The 27890-nt window shown below is 62.5% G+C and overlaps 1 protein-coding gene across 8 annotated transcripts in view; it reads left to right on the forward strand.

The window, feature by feature from the left end:
- Positions 1–27890, forward strand: part of IQSEC1 (IQ motif and Sec7 domain 1) — a 158760-nt gene that overhangs the window by 114411 nt on the left and 16459 nt on the right. For 7 of the 8 annotated variants that reach the window (XM_029242081.1, XM_029242078.1, XM_029242085.1 and 4 more), the window contains exons 2-6: positions 2366–2657; positions 7220–8466; positions 20505–20666; positions 22454–22576; positions 24039–24205. In XM_029242081.1, coding sequence (XP_029097914.1) covers positions 2366–2657; positions 7220–8466; positions 20505–20666; positions 22454–22576; positions 24039–24205 — 1991 coding nt within the window. Of the gene's footprint in view, positions 1–2365; positions 2658–2828; positions 7056–7219; positions 8467–20504; positions 20667–22453; positions 22577–24038; positions 24206–27890 lie in introns of those variants that run through there. The other variant, XM_029242082.1, reaches the window with a different exon arrangement.

Raw genomic sequence — 27890 nt, forward strand, 5'->3', positions numbered from 1 at the left:
CCTCCATCCCCATCCGATCCCGAGTGCGCCCCTCCTGCTGGGGCCCAGCCTCCACACGGAGGGACTCCGCACAGATGTCCTGTCCATGAGCTCAGGCGGGCGGCCAGGCCTGGCCCCTCCGCGGGGCAGAGCATGGCCGTGGGTCGGGGGCAGTCCCCTGCCTGTCCCTCCTCAGCTCCCTCTGCCCCAGACCAGCCCGGCCCGGCCCACTGCGGGGGGATAGGGGGACGGCCTTTCACCTGTTGACACCTGTTCACGTCGCTCCGAGATCAGGTGAGCGCGGGCGGGGTAGGGGTAAGGGGCCAAGCCCCTTCCCTGTGAGGGTGGACACCCCCTTTGTCGGGGGGTGTCGGGCGCTGGGGGAGAGTCCAGGCCCCCAGCAGGAGGGGCCCGTGAGGCACGGAGGGACTTCCCGCTCGGACCTGCACAGAACCCGCCCTGTCTCCGTGGCCTCTGCAGACTCAGGGCTCAGAGATGATTTAAAATCCTGGCGAGCTGAGCCCCGGCTGCTTCTCCTCAAGGACACGGTTCTGTTTGCTGTCACCCTCTTGCTGGGAAAGACAGAAGAGGCTCTGACAAGAAGTGCTTCCAGGGGAGGCGTGGCGCAGGCCGGGGCTCCGGTCGGCCGCGGGCACCTCCGGGGCGTCCATCACCTCTGGGGCCCGTGGGCTCCTTCACTCTCCCCTGCAGCTGTCCGTCCCGGGTGGTGGGCCTTATCAGGAGAACGGGAGAGTCTGCAGTGCTGCCCGTCCCTGTCCCCGTCCGCCACCCCACACAGGCCCACGAGGCCCCGAGGAAGCTGCTGCCGGGTGACCACGAGCGGCCAAGGAGGGTCTCGAGTGGTGGTGGGCCTGGGGCACCGAGAGCGGCCCACCTGGGTCACGGACAGGGGCCAGGCCTTGCAATGAGCGTGAGCCCTTGACTCACAGCCGCATTGAGGCCAGGCACCCAGGACTCTTCCCCGCGGAAGGACCCTCATCACACTCCAGCTCCTGGGCACCGGCTGGGACGTCCTCTGCTGCAGGAGACCCGCTGTGTGTCCCCGCGGGCCAGAGCGGAAGGCCTGCACTCTTCTTAGACGGCCTGCCGGGCAGCACGTGCTGGGCTTTACAGCCAGGCCGGCTGGGGTGTGCTGGCTCCAGGGCCTCCGTGCCCATGCCCCCTCCCCAGGAGGCATGTTACATGCTGGGCAGTTGGCTCTGCAGGCCCTGGGATCCGTGGGGACAGTGGGAGAGGAGCTGGGCAGGTGGGCCGGTCACAGAGGCTGCTGAATGCAGGGCATTCCCACTGTTCTGAAGGCAGGACTCTGGAGGACGGACTGTAGCTCACGGGGTCTGTGAGCCCTTCCCTCCTCTGGGCCACTTCCAGAGGGACCCCGCCCTGGCCCCAGGGATCCGATGGACCGGGGAGTGGCAGGGCGCCTCGGGAGAGGCCTCCAGAAGCTGCCAGAAACTCGGTTGCATGTTTCTCCCTGCTCTCTGTGTCCCAGGTCTTCTAAGGTCATGAGTTCGGGATGAGTAAGCCACCCCTCTGTCCCCCCACCAGGCACTTGGAAGGTTGAGGGATCTGCACAGGCCTGGGACGAGGGCGGTGGGGTGGAGGGGAGCCCCCGGTGTTGGGCTTTAATCCCAACTCACCTAGTTCTACCTGTGCAACCTCGGACAAGGCCTGTGCTGTGTGGGCCTCAGTCTCCTCACCTGGAAAAGGGGTTAATAATCTGTCCTCCGGAGGGCTAATCTTGCCTTCAGGGACACCAGTCAGTTTGATTAGGACCCTCATGACCTCATTTTAACTCAATTACCTCCTTAAAGACAATCTCCAAATGCAGACACATTCTGAGGTGCTGGCTGTTAGGGCTTGAAGTATGCAAATGTTGGTGGGGAGGGACCAGTTCAGCCCATAACAAACACCAGCACAATGCCTGACTCTCCCGTAGGTATGCAGTGAAGACTCATTTTGTTAATTATTGTTTTTTTTTTTTTTTTTTTTTATAAAAAAGAGTGGTTTACTTAAACCAGGCAGTGGGAGTGAGGGAGTGGAGGGGACGGGGCCCGCTGTCCGTCAGTGAATGTCACTAGGCACCTGCTCTGGGCCGGGCCCGCTCGAGGTCCTGGGCTCGTCAGTGGACCCATGGGGCCGACCTTCCCGTGGGAGACGCACAGTGAACAGAGTCCTTCAGGGAGGGGTGTTGGCTGTGAGGAGGGGCGAGCTGTACAGAGAAAGTGGAATCACCGCAAGGGGAGGCGAGGGTCACGGCCCTCGGCCTCCGCCGCCCCTGGGGACCACCTGTAGAAGGGTGGGGGGACGCCTGCGGGGCCCCGGGCTCTGGTTTCCCACTCACCGGAGGCCCGTCCTCTCTCTGCAGTGTCGAGGGCGAGGCCCCCAGCAGCGAGACTGGCACGTCGCTGGACAGCCCCTCCGCCTACCACCAGGGCCCCTCGGCGCCGGGCTCCGGCCTGGGCCCGGACCACTCCGAGCACACGCCAGGGGGCGCCTATGGGCTGTATGCGGGGCCGCCCGGGCAGCAGCGCACGCGGAGGCCCAAGCTGCAGCACTCGACCTCCATCCTGCGCAAGCAGGCCGAGGAGGAGGCTATCAAGCGCTCACGGTCCCTCTCCGAGAGCTATGAGCTCTCCTCCGACCTGCAGGACAAGCAGGTAGGCGGCCGGCCACGCGGGCCACGGGGGAGAGGCGTTGGGGGTTGGGGGAGGCTGCGGTGCCTGCGCGGCCTCGGACGACGCGGCCCTTTGCTGGGGCCGCCCAGGGCCGCGGGGGACCCCGTGTGCTCCACAGCCGCAACCAGGCAGGGGCTGTTCCCCGCGGACGTGGCCTCTGCCTCAGCCCGGGCTGGCTCCTCCCGAAACGCGGAGGGTTCCGAGGGAAGGAGCCGATGTGGGACGTTCCTGTCCGGCCTCGGCCTCTGCCCGGTTCACAGCCCTCCTCGCTGGGCTCCGGGGCCCACGCTGGGTGTCAGGACCTGGTGCCGCCAGTGCGCGTGGGTTCCGTGGCGGCCGTTGAGGTCCTGGGATCCAGGAGAGAGCTGAACCTTGGGAGGTCTGCAGGAGGGGCCCTCGGGGAGGGGACGGTCAGTTCACGGAAAGAGCACGTGCTCTGAACCGAACAGCGAGCCCGTCCCCAGCCAGTGAGGCCAGGCTGTTCATTCCACCCCTCAGTGTACAGCCCCGTGTCCTGGGGGAAATCGCCTCCTTGCAGGTTGCCCTTCCTCCCCGGAACCTTGGCCCAGACCCACTGTGGGGCTGGCACGTGTGTACAGAGCGACGGGCATGCATGACCTGCCCGCTTGGCCTCTTAGGTTGATGGGAGAGAGGGGAGGGGTCCCGGTTGGGTGGCAGGTGGGGGGCAGAGGGAGTGAGAGCTCATGAGGGGCCAGAGGCTCCTCGCTCCCAGCCCCTCAGAGTGCAGGCGCGTAGCAGGCACTGCACCGAGAATTCTTGTGTGAAGCTCTGACAGAAAGCTCCAGGCTTCAGGAGCACCCCCAGGCTGCCGGCGTGCGGGGCCGGCCTGCCTGTCGCCGTCCCCAGCTCCTGTGCCCTGAGCTGTGCACCGTCTCCTTGTGAGCCCGGGCGGCTGCCTCTGCCCCGGCCTGGCTGCAGGACCTGCCCGGCAGCCCCTCAAACACCAGGCTGCAGAAGTCGCCCTGCCCTCTCACCTCCCACACCTACCCTGGCCTGGACCCTCTGTTTGCTCCCCAGTCTAACTGTTTGTCTCTTACAGAGCAGAGGTCCGGGCCTGGTGTAGCCCCAGACTTCTGCGGGGAGCGGTGCGGTGTGTGGGTACTGCCCAGGGCGGGTCTTCCCCCGACACGGTCCGTACCGGCCCCCTCTCCCTGTTCTTGGTGCTGCCCTGTGGCCGTGGACAGCCCTGCCTACCTGCCCTGGTCTTCGTCTGTCCGCCCGTGAGTTGGGGCTGACGGGGGGTGGGGCCCACAAGTGGCCAAAGCCTGAAGCAGACGATCCCCGTCAGGCAAATATTGGGGAGCAAACAGACCCCTGGCCTCGTGGCGCTTGGCCTCGTGGCCAGGCCCACGGCAGGGGCCTCTGTTCCATTTATCAGTTTCGCCCAGAGCCAAAGTGGATCAAAAACAGTTTATAGTAACAAACGTCTGCAGCAGGACCATTAAAATAGAAGTGGGAAAGGTTAAAACTTCAGAGAGGCCTGTGGAGGTAATCATGCTTCCTGCGGCCTTGATGTGGCCACAGCTGTTCATTTTCATCCCTCGCACATTAGCCCGATGCCCACCGTGTGCCAGACCCCGTGCTGGGCGCCGGGGAGTCACCAGGGAACAGAGTGCAGCCCCAGCCCTCAAGCAGACGCTGTGGTCCAGAGACAGGTTAACAGTAAAGACACAGGTTAATTCCAGAGCGTGATACAAACTCCGGGGATGAAGAAAGAGGGGAGAGAAGCTGAGCACCTGTGGGAGGAGACAGCTTGGATGAGGTGCGGGGGACCTCTCCAAGGTGGTATCAGAACTGGGTGTTTGAGGACGGGCTCTTCCAGGAAGAGGTAACAGCAGGCACGAAGGCCAGAGGCAGAACCACTTGGCGGAAAGGATGGCCGGGAAGAGGGGAGGGGTGGGGAGGTGATGCTGAGGGCCACCGAGCATTCGACTCTCTGCTGAGCCTCCTGGCAGTCAAGGTGAAAATAGGAACAGGACAGATGACCCAGGAGTTTCCAGCTGAAGGTAGGGTGCCCGGTTCCACGAGGGGGTAGAGTCTGGGTGACGCAGAGCCCCATTTTAGTGGAAGGAGCCCAGTGCAAGGTCGTGCAGTGCCTGCTGGCCCTCAGCCTCCGCACCTCCTGGCAGTTTCCTGTCTGAGCAGGAGGCCTGAGTTGGCAAGGGTGGCACTTCAGCTTTGTGGGAGGGTGAGCCTCTCAGCTCCTCGTCCCCTCACTTGTCAGAGCCTCTGCCCCCCTCTGCAGGGGGCGGGGGACTTCCTGGGGTCCCTCTGCAGACCAGACGCTGTGTCAGGTGAGGGTGATGCCCAGCAGGTGAGCACAGACAGGTTGGGGTCCCTGCCCTGCACCCCCAGTTAGCGTTCAGACTGGGCCTTGGGTTGGTTCTGGCCCAGAAGGAAGAATGAGTGGCCACGGTGGGCCCGGGAGCTGAGTAGGAGCGGGCCTGGGTCTGTGTGTCCCCTGGGGGGAGGCCGGGAGGAGGGGCTGAGGGGGCGTTGCCGACGCAGCACAGAGCCCACGTCTGCCTTCCCAAAGTCCCTCCTGTCCCCACCCAGACTTGGGGAACGGTCTCAGGCCAGGAGTGTCGCCCCTGGGGTCGCGAGATCCAGAGTCAGAAGGCGACAAGGAGCCGTGGAGCGCACTCTGACCTGTGCGGTGCCCCTCCTCCTCCCCACACGAGGGGCCCGGAGCCCAGGCCTTGGAGGGCGGAGAGGAGAGGGCTTCCCAGAGCTCAGCCGTGGGCCCTCTGCCGGCGCCGTGGGCTTTCAGAGCTCCACTCCAAACCCAGAAAACAGACTCTGCTCACAGATGCGGAAGTGAGGTCACCTCTCTGGATGCCGTTCAGTGGCTTCAGGACGAGAGGACAAACAGACCCGCCCTGGCTGACTGCAGGGCCCGGCTTTGAAGTCATTTTGACCCTCACCCCGCCCCCCCAGCTCCTCTCGTGCGAGGGGCCGCTCTGCCCTGCCTGCCGCTCCCCTTCCTGTGGGCCCCGGAGAGCTGCACGTCTGTGTCGCGGGCGGGGCTGCGGGGGCGAGCTGGCATCCCTCAGGGAGACCAGGACCCACCCTGAGTCCTGAGTGAGGCACGGAGCCTCCCTCCCCCTTCCGGCCCACCCTCAGGCGGCTCTGCGCAGCCGTCTGCCCCACTCAGCCATGGCCTGGGGTTTCCTCAGTGACGCGTGTGCCTCTGTTCTGGACGGCCTTGGCCTCTTGAGGGTGGGGACCTTGTCCCTCTGCCACCGGTGTGGGCGTGGCGCCTGCATGGAGCAGACAGCGGTGCTCTGCCCCCTCGGGATGTGAGCACACCTCACTCCCAGGGACCCGAGGCCTTTCCGCCCACATCAGGGGCCACTCTGCCCAGCACCCAAGGGCTCGGCTTGGCCGACCAGCCAGCTCCCTATCCTGGGCTTTCCCGGGTTCTGAAGAGTGGGCTCTGGCCTCACTCGGGAAGCAGGCACGGGGAGCGGCCCTTGGGGGCTGTCCGGAGTCCTCGGCCAGCATGAGTCTAGGACTTCACAGGCCCACGTGGCACACGGGAGTCCCAGCGCCCCTGCCTGCATGCAGCCCGGCCCCATCACCAGGCTCACAGAGCCTGCTCTGCGTCTGGAGGCCTCCAGGGGTGTGCTGGGCCTCTTTTCTGGGCCTCAGTTTCCCCATCTGTCACAGAGGGGACTCGGGGCCCCCCACAAACTGTCTACACCTCCCAGGAGTGCAGCTGAGGGTCCTGCACCTCCTCAGCCCCCAGCTGGCACGTGCCGAGGGCCTGTCTCACCTGTGCCCACCGCTGCCCTGCAAGGTCCGTCTGATGGGACTGAGCAACCGCAGGGTCCAAGGCTTCTCAGAGTCACTCCACTGCCAAGGGCAGGGCCAGGACTAGACCCAGGCCCTCGGGCAGTGCCGCAGGCGGAAGCGGGGCTGGAGGCCTGCGGCCAGTGCTCAGCACCCAGGGCCTGCTCGGGTCTCGGGCCCGTCTCTCGCTTTCATTCATTTATTTTTTTGGGCTGCATCTGGTCTTAGTTGCATTACGCGGGATCTTCCTTGCGGTGTGCGGGGTCCTCTGCTGCAGCGCACAGGCTCCTCGTAGCAGCGCACGGGCTTCTCTCTAGTTGTGGCGTGCGGGCTCAGTAGTTGCAGCGCGTGGGCTTCGTTGCCCTGCGGCGTGTGGGATCTTAGTTCCCTGACCAGGAATCGAACCCACGTCCCCTGCATTGGGAGGCGGATTCTTAACCACTGGACCGCCAGCGAAGCCCCTCGGGCCGGTCTCTTAACCTGCACCTGCCACGAGCTTCCTCTCTCTGGAGGGGCTGCCTGCACCTCTTCCACCACCTCCAAGTCTCATTCAACTGCATGCCCCAGGTACACCAGGGCCAAAGGCTACTCTGGCCAGAGAACTTTGGGAAACCACCACCCTTTAAAGGTTCTGAGAAGTCCTGCAGGGAACACTTGCTTTAACTGGGTCTGACCCCTGGGATGTGCTGGGCCTCCTGGGCCGTCCTCACGCTCCTCTCCTTCCCCCGCAGGTGGAGATGCTAGAACGGAAGTATGGGGGCCGCCTCGTGACCCGCCATGCGGCCCGCACCATCCAGACAGCCTTCCGCCAGTACCAGATGAACAAGAACTTTGAGCGGCTGCGCAGCTCCATGTCCGAGAACCGCATGTCGCGCCGCATCGTGCTGTCCAACATGAGGATGCAGTTCTCCTTCGAGGGGCCGGAGAAGGTGCACAGCTCCTACTTCGAGGGCAAACAGGTCTCAGTGACCGACAAGGGTGCCCCGCTGGAGGCCCTGGTGCCGGCCGAGTGCAGAGACCTGGGCCCGCCGCCTGCCCTCCAGGCCCCTGCCCCGGCCGGCGACTTCGCAGATGCCATCACGGAGCTGGAGGACGCCTTCTCACGGCAGGTGAAGTCGCTGGCCGAGTCCATTGACGACGCGCTCAACTGCCGCAGCCTGCACACCGAGGGGGCCCCCGTGCCCGACGTGGGGCGGACCCGGGACGCCGAGCCCTCGCCGGCCCTGCATGGCGCCGAGCACCGCCAGCTGGACGAGATGACCGCCTCGTACAGCGACGTCACCCTGTACATCGACGAGGAGGAGCTGTCACCACCCCTGCCCCCGATGCAGGCGGGCCGCCGGCCGTCCAGCGCCGAGTCGGACCTGCGGCTGCGGCCCGGGGGTGCTGCCCAGGACTACTGGGCCCTGGCCCACAAGGACGACAAGGGAGACACAGACACCAGCTGCCGGAGCACGCCCTCGCTGGGGCCACAGGAGCCGCGGCTGCGCGGGGAGCACCTCCCGCTGCTCACCATCGAGCCGCCCAGCGACAGCTCCGTGGACCTCAGCGACCGCTCGGACCGCAGCTCGCTTAAGAGGCAGAGCGCCTACGAGCGCGGCCTGGGCGGGCCGCAGGGCAGCCCCAAGCACGGCCCCCATGGGCCCCCCAGGGGCCTCCCCCGGGAGGAGCCGGAGCCGCGGGCCCGGGCGCCCAGGCCCCTGGATGGCCACCTGGCCATCAATGGCTCGGCCAACAGGCAGAGCAAGTCCGAGTCGGACTACTCGGATGGGGACAACGACAGCCTGAACAGCACGTCCAACTCCAACGACACCATCAACTGCAGTTCCGAGTCTTCGTCCCGCGACAGCCTGCGCGAGCAGACACTCAGCAAGCAGACCTACCACAAGGAGACCCGCAACAGCTGGGACTCGCCCACCTTCAGCAACGACGTCATCCGCCGGCGGCACTACCGCATCGGCCTCAACCTCTTCAACAAGTGAGTCCCCGGCCGCTGGCGGCCCGGGCGGGATGAGGGGCGGCTCCGGGGTGGGGCCGGGGTGGGGGGCGCATGGTGTGGCGCCTGCTGTACCGCACTGGCGCCCGCGTCTGGCCCTGGGTGGTGCGGGCACGGGGGTCTTTGAGCAGGGGCGGGCCGGGTGCAGGTCCGTGCCCGTGCCCGTGCAGCCTGGACTCGGGCCCGCACCCGGGAGCAGGGCACTGGTAGGCCCTACGCCCTCTGGGAGATTGTACGTTGGGTCCGTGGCATGGCCGCCACGCCACATTCTGGCGAGGCGCCGTCGGGGCAGCCTTTAGAGCAGGTCTGGGGCAGGAGGCTGGTATTTAAAGCTCACTATTCTTAGCACAGCTGAAAATAGCAAGTGGAAGGGCAGGCGGGCTGAGCAGTCCCTCGGAGAGGACACTGGCGGCTCTGGTTGTTAAACCTCGGATTTCTCCTCACTTCCATCCACAGGGCCTCTGGATTTGGGGTCACCAGACGCCGGCCTGGCACTGGCTCCTCCGGGGAGGGGGACGTGGAGGGGATGTGGCCAGCCTGCTTGGTGGCTACTGACACCTGTCCACTGTGCTTCCCTGCTCCCCGCTTCCTCTGCTAGATGGGGGTGGAGAGTCTTGGGGGGCACTTCTGAGCCATCCCTGGTGCAACTGCCAGCGCCGGCTGGGGGACTCAGAGCGACCTGTCCTGAAGGGCGGGCATGGGGGAACTGTGCAGTCCCACAGGAGCCACTAGGGGCTGGGCGTCACTGGTCCTCGATCAGCTAAGGACTAAGAGTCTTGGACCCGTCACACCTGCCAGGGGTGCTCTCCTGAGACTCCATCTGCATGTGAGGACCAGTCCCACTGCCACGCAGTCCGTGGCCAGAACAGCACGCTGAACGGGGAGGTCGTGAGCTGCCAAGCCCATCCTGAGGTCGGTCCCGAAAGCCTGCCCCCACCTGCTTCCAGGCACAGCCAGTTCCCTGATCATCTCGGACCCTCATGGGGGAGGCTGGGATGACCTGGGGGCTCCCCCAGTGCCCAAGGTTCCCTCGTCCCTGGCAGACGTTGTGTCCTGACGTGGGAGTCCCAGCTGGGTGGACGGGTGGAGGCCAGAAAAAGTTGCATCCCTCACCCGAGCAGCCTTGGTCTCTGTAGGTTCTTTCTGGCTCTGTTAGTTTTTAATTACACCTGTAACGCATGAATACGCTCTCCGCTCTGCGTAGAAGTTGAAAGCCTTCAAGCTAGGGTTTCTGTGCATGTGTGGTCCAGAGCGCAGCTCCAGGCCAGGCCGCCTGGGTGCAGACCCCGGTCCTTGCACTTCCTGTCTGTGTCCCTGGGCAGCTCGGTCTCTACCACGGCAGCTTCGTCTGCATGGTGGCGCTGAGCCCAACAGTGTCCACCTCATGGAGTGTGAGTTGGAGATGAGCGGGCGTATAGGATGCTCAGCAGCGCCAGACGTGTGGCGAGCTGGGCCCGAGCCTCTCTGCTGTCCCCGTGGCCCCTGTTGACGTTACCTGGGCCCAGGCCACACACACTGCCCCCCTGTGATGCTGCCACGCGGTTTGCTGTTGGAGGCCATTCCCACTGGTGCCGCGGGCCACCTGGTCTGTGTGCTGCTACGTGGGGTCCACGTGCGGCTGTCCAGGGTGGTCTGGCCACTCGCTCCCATGTTTTCACAGTCACCAACCACATGACAGTGACCGTGGACCTGCCCCTCCCACACGCTCCCGAGTCTCTGGGGAAGGGGATAGCTGGAGGAGGCAGTGTTTGGGTCTCACGTGGGCGTGTTGTCCATTGACGTAGAGCCTGAAGCTGGACCTGGAGGGCCCATTTCCTCACACGGTGGACAGCACTCAGCCTTGTCTCCCACCCCAATCAAAGCGTAGAAATAGTGTCTCTATTGTTTCAATTTGGATTTCTCTGCCTGCTTCTAAGATGCAGCATCCGTATGTGTGTCTTTCGGCCATTTGGGTTTTTTGTCCTACAAAATGCCTGTTTCTATTTTTTGCCCATTTTTCTGTTATTTCTCATTTTGATTTATAAGTGGTTCTTTATATATTGTGGATACTAATCCTTTGTAATTACAAATATTTTTTTCCTGTCACTGGCCTTTTTTTTTTTTTTAAACTTCTGAAATAGGATTCACAGACCATAAAATTCACCTTTATAAAGTGTACAGTTCAGTGGGTTTTAATTATATATCTTTTAACTTTGTGTATGCTTTGTTGGTCAGAAGTTACTAATTTTTTTTGCGTTTTTTTTATCGAGGTGGAATTGACATGTAACATAGTTTCAGGCATACAACGTAATGATTCAATATTTATAGATATGTAGTCAATTCATCAGTGTTCTCTTTGTTTATTACTTTGTTTTTTTATGTTTTATTTTAAAAGGCTCCGCCCCAGGTCATAATATAGTTTTAAAATATTTTCTTCAGGACTTTCTTAGTTTTGTTTTATATCCTTTAGGACTTCAACCTGGCGTTTGGTTTGGAGAACGGTACAAGGTGAGGGGTGCCGTTTTTATAGTTCTTTGTAAATTAGCTGGTTGTCCGCAGACGGTGTCCTGAGTAGTCTGTCCTTTCTCTGTTGACTTGAAGTCCCATCTAATTCCTACGTGAACAGGGCCTGTGCTTGGATCCTTTCGTTCACTTGGCGCATATTTATTGAACACCTGCTGCATGCCAGGCCCTGTGTAGAGGGCCTGGACTCAGCCCTGAACAGAAGAAAGACCCTTGCGATGCTCCACGCTAGTGGGTAGAGGCTCTGTGTGTTCCTTTGCCAACATCAGACTTTCAGTTTTATATGTTTTTGTATTAGAACAGAAACCACTCTTTTGTTCTTTTAAAAAGTGGTCTTGGCCCTTGTTGGTAGTTACTCTTCCACATGGATTGCAGAGTCAGCTCGTTAAGACCATGAAAACTCCTGGTGGACTTTGCACTGGAGCCCCTTGAGCTTGGGGGACCTCGCCCCTTTACAAGTCGAGGGACAGAGGTGAGGTCCAGCCACAGATGGTGTTTAAGTTCAGATTGAAGGTAACCACAGTCCGTCCAGCTCCCCCGGTGGCAAGCCGCAGTGCAGGCGGTCACCGGCCACACGTGCTTGGCGGCTGCGTCCCTGGCAGTGCGGGTCCAGGATGGTCCCCCAGCTGCAGAGCCCGCCGTTGGATGACGCGGGTCTCGCATGCAGAGAGGGGCGGGTGGCAGGCTGGCTCCTCCGAGTGGCGTGCGGGGCAGGTGTTGGGAGGTCGTGCGGCTACAAGCTCCGGCCGTCCTCAGTCTTCTCCTCCTCGGCCTTGGTTGTCCACCTAGGGGGTTGTTTGGAGGATTGAAGGCGCAACCACAGCGCTGTGGCCACCGGCCATCTCCCGAGTCTCACCATGCCCAGAAAGGGCTGGCGGTCCGACCCGAGTAGATAGAGGGCCAGGCCCTGTGCGGGGCTAGCGAAGCTGGGAGCCGGATGCCCCTGAGCAGGCCCTGGAGCCGCTGGGCGAGGATGCACACTGAGCAGCCTGCTGCCCGAGGCCGGGGCCCCTCCCTCGGAGGCCGGACCTTAGCGCCTCTGTCCTTTCCCTTCCTGGCACCCTTCTCTCACCTCCACCTGTCCACTGCCCACCTCTGTTCTGCACGCTCTCCCTGTGGGTCTCCCCTCCCCCCACCATTTCCCTCCCTCCCCAGCCCCTACCCAGGCCCACACCCAGGCTGCCTTTCAAACAGTTCTCAGGTCCCACCCACTCCCGGGAGGGAGCTTTCCAGCACAGACACCCGCCCCCTCCAGGGGGTATGTGGAGGGCCTGAGCGCTGGATCCAAAGTGGGTGAGTAGCCGGCTGGGGAGGAGAGAGGGAAAACAAATGAAACCCGAGAAATGAAATAGGGTGGTGGGGAGGGGCTGTCCCCGGGGCCACAGAGGAGGCTGCTGCAGTCTGCCTGGCATCCAGATGCGCCTCCCAGGCTCCAGGACTGCACGTCCGGCTCACAGCGCTGGGCACCGGGCCGGGGCCGGGAGCCGGGAGCCGAGGCAGGAGGGTTTCAGCCCCAGTTCAGCGTATCCGCTGCAGGGACTCGGCACCTCCGTGCACCCTGAGCCTTGCTGGCTGCGCCCAGAAACTGGCCATGAGGTTCCTGCCCCCACAGGGCGTAATGAGGGTTAGAGACCGTGAAACCAGGAGCCGCTGTCCAGGGTGCAGCGGATGGCAGCTGTTGTGGTCCGCGGGGCTCCTGCGTCCGGAGCCAGTGCAGGGGGCCTGGGGCTCGGGCCTTAGAGGACCCAGGAGGTGGCTTAGCGGACAGAGCAGCATGGAGCACGGGAGTGGCTGATGCCCGCGTGCACTGACACGTGCCCGGTGCTGTTGTACGAGCCCGCTGTGCTCACGGGAGACCGTAGGGAGGGGACCGTCACTAGTCCGCTTTACAGTTTGGGTGAGGTGAGGTGCCCAGAGGTAGCTTGCCCGAGGTCCCACGGTCGGTGGATGGCCAGACTGGGATTCACGCCACCGCCGCCTGGCCCCTGAACACACCCTCGTAAAGCCCAGTGCAGGGACTGCGGCCTGGAGCATGGCCTCCGTGGCCCCGCCCGCTCACTGGGCCTCGCGTGTGCACTGAGAGTCCAGGGGGCGGAGCCTCATATTTGCGGTGTCCGCCACAGCGGTGGGAGCTGGGGTCCGCACCCCACAGCCCGGAGGGGCACCCAGCGGGACCTCACCGGGCCTGTCACCTGCTTGCCCACGGAGGGCCCTGCTCCTGTGCCCCTCACCTCATCCTCCTCCGCTCCTTCACGCCCCTCCCTCTTGCCCTCGGGTGCGGGCCCAGGTGACCATGGGCCAGGCCAGCCCTCTCCCCACTCTGGACGAGTGTCCTCATCCCCAGAGCCGCCCCTGATGGAATGGTGCCGTCGGAAGGGACTGAGGGCCTCTTGTCTGAGGAGCATGTAAGTCGGGCCTTGGAGACTACTTGGTGTGCCGGGACTCCTGACGGGCAGGGAGCTGCTCACCTGGCCTCCGAGGTCCCTCCCCGCCCAGGGCCTGCGTTTGGTTTGGAGGCGGGTCTTCTCCGCCCAGCACCGGGCCGCCACCTGCCTGCTCCTCCGGCCACTGCCCGCTGGAGCTGCTGCAGAGAGCCCTGCCGTGAGGCTGGGGTGCTCCGAGGTTCCATCCTTCCAACATCCACGGGGCTCGGGGATCGGCCAGCCTCCCAGTAAGCGGCAAAGCCCGGGTTGGGCTCCTGATTCCGTGCGCCTTGGGCGTTACGTTTGTTGTGACCAGTGAAGAGGACAGTGGTGACAGCCAGCCTGCGTAGATGCGTGTTAAGTTGCCAGCTGGTGCCGAGCAGTTCGTGTGCAGCATCTTGCCAAATTCTCACGGTGGCCTGGGAGGCGTGGCTGCTGGGAGCCCGGCCGCGGGACGCCAGGCGCTGGCTCGAGGCTGCAGAACCAGAAGTGCTGGCTGTGCCGGGCCGTCCGCTGGTACGGGACGTGCTGGCGGTTTAAGTGACTGTGGCTCTCTGACGAGCACTCTGAGTTGGGTCTTTGCAGATCAGGGTCCTATTCCCCTTGACGTGAGCCACTCCTCCGGCCCACGCCACCCTCAGAGTGCTGTCGCGGGTCTGGGCTGGCTGTTGCCTAGGGCCTCAGGGAGGGAGGCAGTGCGGGGCAGGCCCCACGGGTGTTCCAGCCATGCCAGTTCCTTCTCTTTTTTCTAAACTGAAGTGTAGATGATTTATAATATTGTGCTGGTATACAGCAAAGTGATTTAGTTGGGTTTTTTTTTTCAGATTATATTCCATTATAGGCTGTTACAAGATATTGAATATAATTCCCTGGGCTTTACAGTAAATCCTTGTTGCTTATCTATTTTATGGATAGCAGTTTGTATCCATTAATCCTTTTCTTTTTTCTTTTTCTTTTTTTTTTTGCCTCATTGCACGGCTTGAAGGATCTTAGTCCCCCGACCAGGGATTGAACCTGGGGCCATGGCAGTGAGAACGCTGAGTCCTAACCACTAGACTGCCAGGGAACTCCCAGTATCCACTAATCCTATACTCCTAATTTGTCCCTCCCTCCCCCCTCTCCTCCCCCTAGTAACCATGAGTTTGTTTTCTACGGTATGTCTGTGAGTTTGTTTCTGTTCTGTATATAGATTCATTTGTATGATTTTTTAGGTTCCACTTATTTATTTATTTTTGGCCACGCTGCACGGCTTGCAGGATCTTAAGTTCCCCGACCAGAGATCGAACACGGGCCCCCCTGCAGTGGAACCACGGAGTCCTAACCACTGGACCAGCGGGGAACTCCCTAGGTTCCTCGTACAAGTGATATCATGTACTACTTTTCTTTCTCTGTCTGACTGACTTCACGAAGTATGATCAGCTCTAGGTCTGCAAATGGCAACGTTTCATTCTTTTTTACGGCCGACATCCCGTTGTATATATCTGTACCACATCTTCTTTATCCACTCCTCCGTCCATGGACATTTAGGTTGTTTCCACGTGCTGGCTATCGTAAACAGTGCTGCTACAAACATAGGGGTGCGTGTATCTTTTCGAATTACAGTTTTGTCTGGATATGCCCAGGAGTGGGATTGCTGGATCATACAGTAGCTCTATTTTTCGTTTTTTAAGGAATTTACATACTGTTTTCCACAGTGGCTGTACCAGTTTACGTTCACACCAATAGTGCATGAGGGCCAGAGGGTAATTCTTCCACCTTGTCTCTGGGGTGAGTGCGAAAAAGACCCCGGCAGCCACGTTCAGCTTGGGTTCCTAATATCAGAAAGAACTTTGTGAAAATCAGAGCTGGATAAAATAGGCAGTGTGGGGAGGCGATGGGCTTGCTGGCCGTGCAGGTGCGCGAGCCGACGGGAGGTGGCCGCTTCTCTGCAGGATATCGGAGGGGTTCGAGCCTAGATTCCGGAGTTGAAGGGCACGTCCGGGCGCAGGGCCTCTGGGTGCTGAACTTGGTGAGTCCTTCCCTCGCCCCTGCGGCCAGGGAGAACAGCACGGGGACGGCTCGGCCTCCGACCTCGGGGCATCCTCGGGCGCTGCCGGTGTCTGTGCAGACCCCGTGCTGGTCTCAGTGTGCATCAGGCCCTTCATTGGAAGTGATGGGCATCTGATCAAACTGGTTCAAGCAGAGGGGCCTTACTGGTTCGTGTACCTGAAAAGCCACTGGGCATCTCTTGACCGTGCCCCACCATCGCGCCCTCAGGGCAGGAGGGCAGCCAGTAGTCCGGGCTCGTGGTCCAACCTCATGGCAGCCCTGCAGGAAGAGAGGCTCCCGCCGGCACCCTCTGAACCGCTCGCCGTGGTCAGCGGGGTGCAGCACTCTGACCGTCCAGGCTGGGAGTACGGGCAGCCCGTGGGATCAGGGGGCGGAGCTCGAGGCGGGTGTGGGAAATCCAGAGGCCAACAGGGTGCCGGGCAGACGCCCACGTCCATGTCTCTTCAGCTGCTATAGCAAGTGAAAGCGACAGGAGGAGCCGTTGTGGCCCCTGCAGACCCTGCTGGGAGGAGAGGGGTTCCGGCAGGTGGGTGGTCCTTAGGTAGGTGCAGAGCCCGGCCTCGTAGTAACCGCCTCCCGAGAGCCCCGGGCTCAGGCTCGAGGACAGAGGTGCGAGGAGGGTAGCACCACTGTGGTCTGCACGTGCTCACCTGGCACAGTCGACGAGAAAAGCTGGACCTGGGGACAGCAGAGGCTGCTCGCAGGCCCAGCGGACGGGCAGTGGGGGTGAGGGGCAGAGGCCCGGGGGCCCGGGATGCAGAAGCGCGTCAGGTGTAGATGGTGAAAATGTCGCCTCTGCACCTCGTTGATGCTGGTCCTGGAGGGTGGAGGTCAGAAAGCTAGAGAAGGAGTCGTCAGGGGAACCCGGAGAGATGGGGAGAGCTGGCTGCGCAGAGGTGGGCAGAGCAGATTTGCAGCCCTGGGCTGGGAGCATAGAGTGGAACTTTACGGGCTTCTACGAGCAAAGGGGTAAGAACCTGGCTCTCCCTCGCTGGACAGCCTGGTGCACAGCTACTCCGCCTTTCTGTGCCCCGTTTTTTTGTTTGAATTTTATTTTTTTATACAGCAGGTTCTTGTTAGTTATCCATTTTATACATATTAGTGTATACATGTCAATCCCACTCTCCCAGTTCATCCCACCACCACCCCCGCACCACTTTCCCCCCTTGGTGTGCCCCGTTTTGTTACGTGTCCAGTAAGGCTTTCGCATTGGTCGTTCCCGCCCCCAGGGACCTCCTTCCTGGCTCCAGGTTCAACGCCACCTTCCCGAGGAGGCCTTTCTGGACCGCGCCTTCTCACCCCATCCATCTGAAGTCCAGGCCTTCTGTGGTCACTACGGCTTCCCCTTGGTTTAGCTCTGCCCTAGTGCTGACCCTTTTCTTAAACAGCCATAAAACCAGCGTGTTTTCCAAGGACTTAGAGGCATTAACTCATTTAATCTGCACAGTGACTCTGCTGCGTGCACTGTCACTGTCCCCACTACCCAGGTGGGGAGGCTGAGGCACAGGGAGGTTAAGTAACTTGCCCTAGGTCACCCAGCCAGAGAGCGGAGCTGGGATCTGAGCCATGCCTGTGAGTGTCTCTCCTGGGAGTTCATCGCGCTCCAGTGAGGATGTGTGTTCAAGGACAGGGACTTTGTCTAGACCACAGGTGTGCTGGTGCCACACCCACCCAGAGCAGGCGCTGGATGGATGCCTGGGGTGAATGGAGAAGTGGATGAGGGGCGAGGGGCCAGAACTTGTCCTGCAGGCTTGGGAGGCCCTGAAGGTTCTAGGGCAGAGTCCTGGGAACACGGGCCAAAGCAGCCCCTCCCAGAGCCACGTGGACCCCAGCCCCAGACACAGCACGTTCTGTTTCTCTGGTCGGACATGCGCTGTGTGGGCCGGGCCCCCGCTGGCCCCTGAGGGTGCACAGTCAGCAGGGCCCCAGGCTGCGCCTCTTCAGTCCCGAGGGCCTGGAGCCGCGTTCAAGCTCGCAGGCAGGGAAGGGGGAGCCACTGCTGGGGGTGGCGGCGAGCCCGTCTGCCAGGTCGGGTGGGCTCTGTCACAGCGAAGTGCACTTCTCTGTTCACTCGCCGCGTCCGCTGCGTGTTGGCCAGGCCTGCTGCGCTCATCAAGTGTCTCAGGGACAAGGCAGGCAGAGGCTCCTTTCCATGGGGTCCCCTGGGTGCTCTGGGGGATCTCGGAGCCCCACAGGACGTGCCTTCTACCCTCCTGCCTCGGCCCGAGCCCATCCAGTGCCCCTCACTGCCCCAGGGCGGTGGGCAGGGCTGTGGGTGAGCAGCAGACCGAGTGTGTGACTTACCCACGCAGGACATCTGGGCTGCTCCGGTCAGCACAGAGCCCTGTGAGGGGCCAGTGGACCCAGGACCCCTGCCCAGCAGGGCCCACGGAGTACACGTGGGGCAGCTGGGGGCCAGCAAGATCCTGCGGGCCAGGGACTCACATCAGTGCTGGCTCTCCACGGTCAGGGAGATCACTCCCCTTGCCAGCCGCGCGCATCCCGAGCCTGGAGCCCCCGCCCGAACCCCCGCCTGTACCTCCGGCCGCAGCACCTTTCCTCTCAGTTTGCTGGGAGCCCCTGGTCTCTGGTCGTGGCCTGGTCAGTCCACATTCCTCTCCTGCAGCATCTTGTGAAGGGTGCCAGGTGGATGCGGCTCCTGCCCCGTTGGCCTCGGGCTGAGAGCTGGAGCCCTCGGGCTCACACGCGGGTTCACTAGCATATATTGTGATCGCTGCCCCCAGACGGTGTCCTGAGCCCGCCACTCCTCCCCCACTCCTGCACCAATGCTGGGGTGCCTGCGAGGGTCTCCTACCTGGGCTCCCGTAGAACAGCCAGAGGCGGCTTCTTAAACGGGCACCCAGGTCCCTCCACTGCCCTGTTCAGAGCATGCCAGGCTTCCCATCCCACTCAGAGGAGAGCCAGATGCCCCTGCGGCCTGTCCACCCCGCTGCCCCGCCCCCAGGGCCCTACTCTGAGCCCTGGAGCAGCCTCATGGCCTCGATCCTACAAAACCCACTCCCACCTCAGGGCCTTTGCATTCGCCATTGCCTCCACCAAAAAGCTCCTTGAGCGCTCTTGTCACTGTGTCACCTGCTCAGAGAAGGCCTCTGCCTCCCCTGCCAGAACCCCTCCCACCCTCGCTCGGCCACTTTGCCCTTCAGACTGGGCGGTGGCAGCTGTCGTGCCGGGCGTTCGAGGCCAGTCATGCTCGCCGCTGTCATCCAGAGTGCCGCCCGGCACAGAGTCGGCATGCGGCACTTAGGCCGTGGGGAGTCCTCATCCTACGGCCCCTGCGCAGCCTGCCCCTCCCACAAGGCTGTGGGCCCTGAGGGTGGGCCTGGCAGCTGTGAGGCTGCATGCCATTGGCCTGTGAACACAGGCAGGAGCAGCTGGGGCGGAGAGGGGAGCAGCCACCCCAGGGCGGCAGGACGAGGCTGGGCTGGACCAGGCATGGTGTCAGGGCCTCGGTGGGCCAGGCTGGCCCGGGTGGGTGACAAGGGCGCCCGAGAGGGGGCTCTCCAGTCACTTTCACATGGGAGCCAGGCCAGGGGCTGCCACGCTGTCTTCTCAAGAGAAGCCGGAAATCCAAGCTCCCGGTTTCTAAACATTGGCGACCAACTGGAATTCTGTTAACGTCGTGTGGGCCGAAGAAAACACATCTGTGGGCTACTGTGGAAGTGGGGGGCGGTCAGGTATGGGCTGGGGTCCTGCGGGGGCCGCTGTGGAGCTGGCGGTGAGGAAGCGCGACCCGCCCCACCCCACCCCCAACCCCACCCCCGGTGCTGTATCAGCACCAGTAGCCCAGTGCCTGGAGAGCCTGGGGCTGGGGCGGTTCTTGGGTGGAGACCCCAGGGTTGCCGGGAGGGACAGGGATGTGGGGGGAACGGGGCCACTCGGTGACCACTCCTGTGCCAGGACCCAGGCGGCCGGCAGTCGCTCCCTGCCCAGCTCTTGGGCGCAAGGTTGGGGTGTGTGGCCACCTGGGATAAAAATAGCAGGGTCATCTTGAGGCTGGAGGTCGGCCTGCGTGTGGAAATACGGCATCTGCGGGACCCGCTGTCAGCGCACGTCTGGTGGTGGCAGGTGGATCCTGGCCCTCACCTCCATGCCCCCAGGGGTCAGCAGGACACTGAGTTCTACCACTGGGGCAAGGCGTGGGGTGCCGGGTATACCCAAGGGCTCCGCAGCTCCGGGTTCGTCAGAGGAGGACACCGCCCTCCGAGGGTCACAGGTGCAGAGGGAGGGGTCAGTGGCGCCTCCCCCTGCCCTGTCTCTTTCGACCACCGCCTCCCTGTGAGGTCAGCTGAGCCGGTACCAGGCCCCGAGGCCGACGGGAAGAAGGGACCTGCTGGCTCACTGCTCAGCCCCTGAGGGCGCCCCGGCCCCCGGGCTCCTGGTCTGGGTGGATGCTCAGCCCCGTGGGGCCGGCACAGCCCCGCCTCAGGCCTCTGACTGCAGGTGGGGCCGGCACTGCGCCTCCATGTCCTCTGCCGTCCGTTGAGGTTTATCCTAAACCTTCCCGGTGCTCACCTACTGCGTGCAGCGTTCCGGGCGTTGCTCACCTACTGCGTGCAGCGTTCCAGGCGCCCGACTGTGTTAACACACAAGTCTCACGACACGGGCACTCGAGTCCCCAGCAAGGTCACGTGGCTGTCGGGCAGCACAGGTGACAAGCGTGCCAACCCCAGGGAGTCGTGTGGGGACTGAGTTGGCGTGCAGGGTCCTCAGACGGTGACGGCACGGAGCACGTGCCACAGGCGGCCAGCGTGTGCTGGGCGGGGCCCTCCAGCCTGCCTGGAAGCTCGGCACAGAGGGGACCACGGAGCGGGGAGGGGTGGGGCCCTTCTGTGCCCCCCCCAGCCCCCGGCACCCTCCGTGTTCCTGCGCCGGCCCAGCCCTCCTGCAGGGCCCAAGCCATCCCGGTTCCCCTGCGTTGTGGGCTGAGGGTGGGGCAGGACAGGGTGCCGTGGAGGAGGAGGGAATGAGGGCTGGGGGAGCTGGAGGGGTGGGAGCGCCCGGCTGAGCCCATCTCTTGTCCCCCAGGAAGCCCGAGAAGGGCGTCCAGTACCTCATCGAGCGCGGCTTCGTGCCTGACACGCCGGTGGGGGTGGCCCACTTCCTGCTGCAGCGCAAGGGCCTGAGCCGGCAGATGATCGGGGAGTTCCTGGGCAACCGGCAGAAGCAGTTCAACCGCGACGTGCTCGAGTGAGTGGCGCTGCGGGTGCCCCGCTCCCCTTTGTCTTTCTGACTCCCAGACACAGGGAGATGCCCTGCCAGCACCTCTGGCCCCATCCAGCAGGGCCAGCCCCTTCCCCTGGCCCAGCGACCCCTGGGCCAACCTCCCGCAGGGGCAGCAGGAGGGGAACCGGGGGGCTCAGCCCCCCTCCTCCTCCCTCTCCTGGCGGGAGATGGGGTGAGCGTCCCACCAGGCTGGCGGCCATAGACTCTCAGCTACTTGGAACCCTGCAGAAGAACAGGTTTCCAGCCCCCTGGGAACTGCTGACAGCTTTGAGAAGTTCTGCCCGCACGTACCCTGCACCCCCGGTCCTCCTCCAGACTGTCCCGAGTAGAAAGCCACCACACCTGGGTCCTGTGGTCACTGGGCAGGTGCTACGTGCGGGCTGTGTCCTCACCTCGTCCGCGGGGGTGTCAGGGGTCCATAACCCCTTCCGCAGACAAGGAGCCAGGGCCAGCAGGAGGCCGGCTTGGAACAGGTGCCCTGCTCCCCTTTGTCGGGACCTGGGGGTGCAGCTCCAGGCCTGCCGTGGGCACACTGCCGACCCAGACACTGCACGCGGATGGGTGACCCAGCCGGTGGGCCAGGAACGGGATCAGAGCAGGGTAAAGACTGACCCTCAGCAAAAACGGCAGGGTGGCCTGGCCACACACACCTGCCGCCTCCGGGCGCCCCTGGGAGGAGTGGGGCGTGGGCTGCGGCCTCTCTGTTTCACAGGTGAGCAGACCCAGGCTCGGGGAGGGGCGGGGGGTCTGGCCTGGGTGCCCCCCCATACAGACACACCCACGTGCACACACATATATGTACACTAGTGTTCACTCAGTCACACAGACACACACACCGGAGAGGCAGCGAGCCGCTGGCGGTGCCTGGCCTGTGGCCGGCTGTGGCGTCTGTCCCGCCTGGGCTGCTCTCTCCCAGCCCCGCCTTTCTGTTCTGGCCCCGCCCTCATAGTGTGGCTGGTGCCCCTCCCCCTTTGAAATCCGGGAGGAACCGTCCCAGGAGAGCATGCTAGCTGCTCCGTGAATGGGGCCCAAGACCATGTGGTCTGGCCCCCTCCCCTGCAGCCACCCGTGCTCTCCCCCCACACCCCCTCCGAGCTGCTTGTGAGTCCGTAGGAAATCCGCACATTGTTCTCCTCGGATCAGAAAATAGCAGCGGCCTCAGGAAGCAGAGAGACCCGCCCCCCCAGGCATCCCTACTCGGATGCTGGTCAACGAATTGTCCTGTGGGCCCCTTCCCTCACCCTGCCCCAACAGCCTTGAGTGCTCAGAGCGTCGCCCCAGGGGAGGGGGGCCCATGGACGGGGTCTCTGCAGCCCCACCGGGGGTGGTCAGGCGAGGGTCCCTGTTGCAGACCCATCTACTGTTCGGGGTCATGGTCAGAGGCAGGAGCAGGCTGTGCTGGGGGCGGGGCTGTGATAAGAGGTACCTGTGACCTGCAGCCTCCCCAGCTCTGCCCTCCTTGTGGGATCGGCAGGTGAGGGCAGCACAGCCCCTCCAGAGGCCCCGCAGAAATGCCCGGGAAAGCGTTGACGTGAGGGGCAGGCCCAGGGCGCGGTGGCTGCAGGGCCAGTGGGTGCCCAGACCTCCATCTCCTCCTGTGGAGGAGGGAGCCCACTCCGGCCGCCCTCCCTCTCGGGCCTCCCTGCGCTGACCCCTTGTGCTCCCTCCGCCCTCTGCGGGCCTTGCTTGCCTCTGCACCCGGCGGGAAGGTGGGCAGGGGACACTGACGGGGCCTTCTCCTCTCGTTTCAGCTGTGTGGTGGACGAGATGGACTTCTCCGCCATGGAGCTGGACGAGGCTCTCCGGAAGTTCCAGGCGCACATCCGGGTCCAGGGGGAGGCCCAGAAGGTGGAGCGGCTGATCGAGGCCTTCAGGTGGGGGCGGGGCAGGTGTCAGGTAGAAAAAGCGTCCCCGCTCAAAGACCGAGGCTCAAGGGCAGACCCCCCCTTCAGGGTCAGGTGGCCATGAGCCATCAGGGGACGGGGGTGCGGGGGGCGGCAGCCCCTCCTCTAACACATGCTGTGCGGCTCAGTGCTGGAGCCAGGGCCTCGAACGTCTTCGTGGTCCTCTCGTCCCCACTGGTTCGTGAGTCCATCTGTGTCATCACTCGTCTGCTCATTCACAGGGGCAGATGCTCCCTCAGTGACGCAGAGGGCGTGGTTCGGACACCTGCACCACTGTGTGACCTTGCTCTGGTTACTTAACCTCTCTGTGCCTCACGTCCTTGCCAGTAGAGAAGGGTTGATGAACGCACCTACCCTGGAGGGGATGGAAGGATTAAACCACTCAGGCCATGTGGGTGCACTCTGCCCAGCGCCTGGCCCCCCAGAGAGCCTGCAGTCAAGGCAGGCTGTCCTTGTGCCACCTTCCATGCTGGGATGGTGTGCACACTGGCCGTGTAGGGAGTCCGTGCCCTGCCCTGGGTGTGGGAGACCCAGCCCTCTGGGCTCAGCAGGGGTGGTGGGTTCACAGAGGAGCAAGGTCGCAGGAGGAGGAACCCCGGGCCCTGGGAGGGGAGCGTTCAGACACTTCCATTCAGGAGGGCTTCCTGGAGGGGGCGGCACTTAACAGGGAAGACGAAATTGAAGCCCACATCGTCTAAGCGCCCATGGCTGCTGCCTGCGGGTTGTGGACCTCGGTCACGGTCACGGTGCCCCACCCAGTTCCTCTTCTCCATCCCTGCCCCACCCACCTACCCCTGCACAAGGTCGCCAGTGGAGGGAACTGTGGGGTGTGGGGCGTATTCAAGGCAGTGAGGACGTGAGCAGATGACTCTGTGAGGCAGTTTGTAGCGAGGCTGTTAGTTCGGCTGCCGCAGCAAAGACGTCCGCCACAGCTGCCGTGGCTGAAACGCCCCGGAAGTGGGCCGCCCTCTGAGCTGGCGTGGAGGAGGCCTGGGCTCCTGTCATCTGAGGTCCCCGGGAGCAGATTCAACACCCATCACATTCACGTTCCAGGCAGGCAGAGAGCACGCAGGGCACCCCCTGCCTTTAAGGCACAGCCTCAAAGGTGCCCACATCGCATTGGCCGGAACTTAGCACGTGGCTGCGCGGGGGCCGAGGGACGTGGTCCTCGGCCCTGAGCAGCCACATGCCGGCCGAACTACGGGCGGGTGGGACTTAACTCACATGGTGGGGGGGTGGTGAGTGGACGGTCAGGGCCGGCTCTGCCAGACAGGCGACATCCCCGTGTACCAGAGACGGAGGCTCCGAGGTCAGTGACCAGCTTCAGCTGTTTAGGGCCGCTCATGGGTGAGGGGCGGACTGGCCTCCTGCCCTGGGTGAGGGGCGGACTGGCCTCCTGCCCTGGCTGAAGCACCACCCCGTCCTCCCCCAGCCAGCGGTACTGCATCTGCAACCCCGGGGTGGTGCGGCAGTTCCGGAACCCAGACACCATCTTCATCCTGGCTTTTGCCATCATTCTGCTCAACACCGACATGTACAGCCCCAATGTCAAGCCCGAGCGCAAGATGAAGCTAGAGGACTTCGTCAAGAACCTCCGAGGTGAGCTGCCCTGGCTGCGGCGGGACGCCCACCCCCTCCCCGCCAGCACGCACCTGACAGAGGTGCGCGCAGCGCGGCCTCACGTGGGGAGGGGTGGGGCTCCTTCCCAAAGGAGCCCACGCAGTGCAAGTTCCCGTAGAGGGTGCTGAATGCTGTGGCGGGGGCACTCCGAGGGGGAGGCGGCGTGTTGTCTCAGAGGACTGCAGGGCTCCGCAGGCCCAGGGTGCCAGAGGGCAGAGGCCTGAGAGCGCAGCTGGGCTCAACGCCCGGGGCCGGGCCGCACACGGTGGATCCAGGCCTGGTTGCAGGGGCAGAGGGAGGATGGACCACAAGCTGGGTGCTGGGCGCCCCGGGGCCTCCGAGCACGGGGGGTGGGGACGGGATGGGGGCCGGGCGGGGGCTGGCACTGTCCTGCCCCCATCGCTGCTGCCCACACAGCATCGCCCACCATACCCCTCCCTCAGTTGTCCTCTTGGAACAGACTTGTCTTTTTGGTTTTGTCTTCTTATTGAAACGTATATATTTTTAAAAGGAATTTTATGTCATCAGTGTAAGCGGGAAACGGGTAGCATTTGTCACACATGGGCATCATTTACGAAAACGAGTGCCGTGAAAAGGCAAAACCACTGTGGGTTCCAGCCAAGCTGTTCCTGGCTGGGCCCAGGGCCCGAGGCTGCCCTCTCCTCCCTGGCAGGTGGGCCCATGTAGGGCAGGTGACCAGGGGCTGGGCAGCCAGACAGAGGCTTCCTCCTGTGTCGCCAGGCAGGAGAGGGATGGAAAAGGGAACGGCTGTCTCCGTGTTTGCTGCTGGCAGGTCCCTCCTGTCCGTGGAGTCCCGGGCTGGGGGACTGTCCCTGTCCTTGGGAAACAGCTGTAAGGGACTGAAGTCCCTTTAGAAATGGCATCATAATTTTATAAAAGGGAAACAACTGATCTGAATCAAGTCCAACTTTTCGAGCTGTTTAAATTTCTCATTTTGTCCTTCATTTCTGTAAAACTGCTCAGCACGTCGTCGCGTCCCCCAGAGCGGAGGGTCTGTGCTGGCGCTCCCTGGGGGTGGGCCCCACCCTGACAGGCGGTCCCACAGGGAGCTGGGCTCAGGGCCCTCCCCGTGCGGCCTTCCGCAGGCCCCGGGGAGGGGCAGGTCTTAGCTGTGGTCCCTAGGAACCTCGTTGATAAGAGATCCAGTCGCCAGAACAGGTGAGGGAGCAGGGCGGTCAGTGGACACTGATGGTCCGGGGGGCTGCACCCCCTCCCCTCCTCTCTGCCACCTCAAGCCCCTCTCCTCGCTGGGCCTAGTCTGGTCTGGTCTCCACGGCGTCTCCGTGGCCCTGGATGCAGGCGGTTGCTGTGTAGCTGCCGGGAAAGCTGGCCGTGAGCTGCGTGCTGTTGGCGACCTTGGGGAGCTTAAGGGACTCTGATTTTTTTCTCTGGTTTAGCAGCTCAGCCATGTAACTGGGGCCTCTCCTGTGTGAGAAATGAGACAGAAATGAGGCCTGTGGACAGAGGCTCGGGGGAAGACAGGGCTGCTGGGTCAGATACCTGCCGGTCGGCCGCCCTCATGTCTGCGGCTTCATGGTTCGTGCGCATCTTGCATCCGCCATCCCGGCAGTCTGGGGGAGGGGGGGCTTTGTCACCCCAGTTCCCAGGGCAGGGGCTGAGCACCCCAGAACCAGGAGAGGAAGCCACTGATTCTTTCTTGCGAGCCTGGGCTGTTGCCACCAATCACCTGTTTTCTTCAAGCCAGGGACTCTAGCGTTCTCTGCCCCATCTTCCTTGAGCTTCAGAAGGTTCAGAGAGGGAGGGGACTTGCCCAAGGTCACACAGCAAGTGTGTGTCAGAGGAGGCAGGACGCTGGCCTCCCAAAGCCAGGTCGGCACTCTGCGCTGAGCACACGTCCCAGCTTGTTCTTTTTAGAGAGTGCCCCCCTGCCCCAACATGCACCGGACACACATTTTCTCTGGAATCGCTCAGTGTGTCGGGCGGGTCCAGCAGCAGGGGGGGCCTCCGGGAGTTCAGGGATAGGCAGGGGAGGAACCTGGAAGCCAGGCAAGCGGTATTTTGCTTTTATTGCTATTTGCCTTCAGATTTTTTAAATGTATATTTTGAATGGGTCCTATCCTCACATAGTTCAAAAACCAGGAAGTAACATGACCCAGCAGTTGCCCTCGTTGGAATTTACCCAAATGAGCTGAAAACTTACGTCCACACAGAAACCTGCACACGGATGTTTATAGCAGCTTTATTCGTATTCAGCAAAACTAGGACGCAACCAAGCTGTCCTTCCGTAGCTGAATGGGTAAGCCTTGGTCCATACAGACAGTGGGATATTATTCAGCACTGGAAAGAAATGAGCTACCAAGTCATGAAAAGACACGGGGGAACCTTAAAGGAACATCGCTAAGTGAAAGCAACCTATCTGAAAGCCTGCACCCTGATTCCAGCTGCGCCACATTCTACAGGAGGCGAAGCTGTGGAGACAGTCAAGAGACCAGTGGTTGCCGGTGGTCGTGGGGGAGGGATGAAAAGGAGAAGCACAGAGGGGGTTTTAGGGCAGTGAAAATTCTGTACGGTATTATAATGGCAGACACATGGCCTCGTCCATATGTCCAGACCCATAGGGTGGACAACACCAAGAGTGAACCCTCGTGTGAACCGTGGACTCTGGTGACTGGGTAGGTTCTTCAGTTGTAACGAAGGCAGCGTTCTGGTCGGGGTGCTGATTGTCGGGGAGCTGGGGGTATATGGGAGCTCTCTGTGCTTTCCCCTGAATTTTGCTATGACCTTAAAACTGCTCTGAAAAAATAGCCAATTAGAAAAAAGCCGGAAAGCATAAAAGGTGCACAGCAGGGCCCTTCCCATCCCTGGAGGTCATCGGCTTTGAGTCCCTGCTGTGCCACACAGAGCTTCTCGTGGGAGCCGGTACAAATGTGCACGGCTGGTTTGACCCTCTTCCGCTCGGCACCTCACTCTTTGGTTCGGTAAATCTAAGGGCTGTTGCCAAGGCTTGCCGTGGCCTTCCTCGTTCCTGCGGGCGTACAGTAATCCCTGTCGCAGGAGTCCTCGTATGCGGACCGCTTAGCCAGTCCCCTGTGAGTGTGCAAATGGGTTAGCTCCCGTTTTCTGCGATTTGGAAGCAGCGCTGCGTTGAATGTCACGCCCCACAGGACAAATCCCCCAGATCCACTCAGTGGGCCCAAGGGTGTTTGAATTTCTGACTGGCAGGTGGTGCCGGACAGCCCACCAGAGGGCTTGAGCCGTCCCACTGCCTCACGGTACCGCCAGCAGCCTGCACACTGAGGGTGGGGTGGGGGGGGCTTCGCGTCTCTGGCGTGAGCGGGGCTGGGACTTCCTGACAGCACTTTTGGGGCCGTGCAGCAGAAAGGGCGCAAGCTTGTTGTCAGAGCGACCCGGCTTCAAGTCCCAGAACTGGGACAGCAGCCACTCAGACCCCCTGAGCTCTCGTGTCGGGGGTGTGAGGGTGGCCCCGTGAGCTGCCCTGGTCCCTGTAAAGTCACCTTGGTGGCCTGTGTCACTGAGGAGAGGACTCGTAGCTCAGAGAGACCATGAGTCAGGCGGACAAGGGGCAAAGTGAGGATGCGGGCCGGGCAGCCCCATCCGCACAGCCTCCCTGCACCCCAGCCCCATCCCCAGGCCCCTGCCAGCCCGTCGGTGCAATGGGGAC

This window comes from Monodon monoceros, unplaced genomic scaffold (genome assembly GCF_005190385.1).
Source record: "Monodon monoceros isolate NGI ecotype Baffin Bay Population unplaced genomic scaffold, NGI_Narwhal_1 Super_Scaffold_3, whole genome shotgun sequence".
Classification (NCBI taxonomy): domain Eukaryota; kingdom Metazoa; phylum Chordata; class Mammalia; order Artiodactyla; family Monodontidae; genus Monodon; species Monodon monoceros.